The 913-nt window shown below is 39.5% G+C and overlaps 1 protein-coding gene across 1 annotated transcript in view; it reads left to right on the plus strand.

The window, feature by feature from the left end:
* The window catches only part of SPART (spartin), a 23324-nt gene extending 22417 nt beyond the window's left edge, over positions 1-907 (plus strand). Inside the window, exon 7 of the mRNA XM_023725655.1 lies at positions 189-907. Within this exon, the coding sequence (XP_023581423.1) occupies positions 189-477 (289 nt within the window). The 3' untranslated portion in view covers positions 478-907. The remainder of the gene's footprint in view (positions 1-188) is intronic.
* The last annotated feature ends 6 nt before the right edge of the window (positions 908-913 follow it).

Genomic DNA, 913 nt, shown 5'->3' on the forward strand with positions numbered 1-913 from the left:
GTTGTTCCTGCTAAGGGAGAAAAGAAAGCTTGGCACAGTGTGATTTCATTCTGTTTTAAGTCATTTAATCCAATTGAAAGCTAAGCTCTGGGATAACTTTACACTAATCCTGTGACTTATTTTGAATTTAGAAGAGCTTAATTCATATTTATCACTCCGATGTCCTTTCTCTAATCTGTCTTCTAAAGGTATGGGCATAAAGCAGGAGAAGCCACACACTATGCTGTGGATTCTGCCGTCAACGTCGGTGTGACCGCCTATAATATTGACCACATCGGCCTCAAAGCAATGGTGAAGAAAACTGCGAAACAGACAGGACACACAATCCTTGAGGACTATAAGATAGTTGATAATTCTCAGGGGAAAGATCGAGAAGGAGGAGCTAGTGTGAAGGTGACAGGACAGAAGGAAGAGCAGCTGGAGGTGGAAGAGCAGAAGGAAGAGCTAGAAAAGAAGGCGAAGAAGAAAGAGAAATGATGGGCAGCCGTGAGCACCTATACCAAAGCCTTACGGATGAGTACAGTTTTGTTAAATAGGCAAATGTGAATCTTCACAGAGGAACCAGTATTTTTTTAACATATTCATTCCTCCAAAGTGACTGTGTCATAAGTTTTATGGCCTGTATTCTACTTACCCGGAGAAGAATGCATATTCTTGCATCTGGCCTTTAGATGTATACAGCTGTATTCTCGGTTTTTCTCCTAAATGTGGCTAGAATGTGTTTGCAATTAAAATAAGACCGATGATACATGTGCGATAAACTTCATTAAACCTAATGTTAAACTATTTTTGTGCCTGCTGTCTTTCAGAAAGCAAAGTAGGAACTTAAGTATTTACATACAGTTTGGCACTTCATTCTATTTATATTGGAAAGGAATGACTTAGAATAGTGTCTCCTGCACTAATTTGGGGT

Source organism: Trichechus manatus, unplaced genomic scaffold, assembly GCF_000243295.1.
Source record: "Trichechus manatus latirostris isolate Lorelei unplaced genomic scaffold, TriManLat1.0 scaffold00344, whole genome shotgun sequence".
Lineage (NCBI taxonomy): Eukaryota > Metazoa > Chordata > Mammalia > Sirenia > Trichechidae > Trichechus > Trichechus manatus.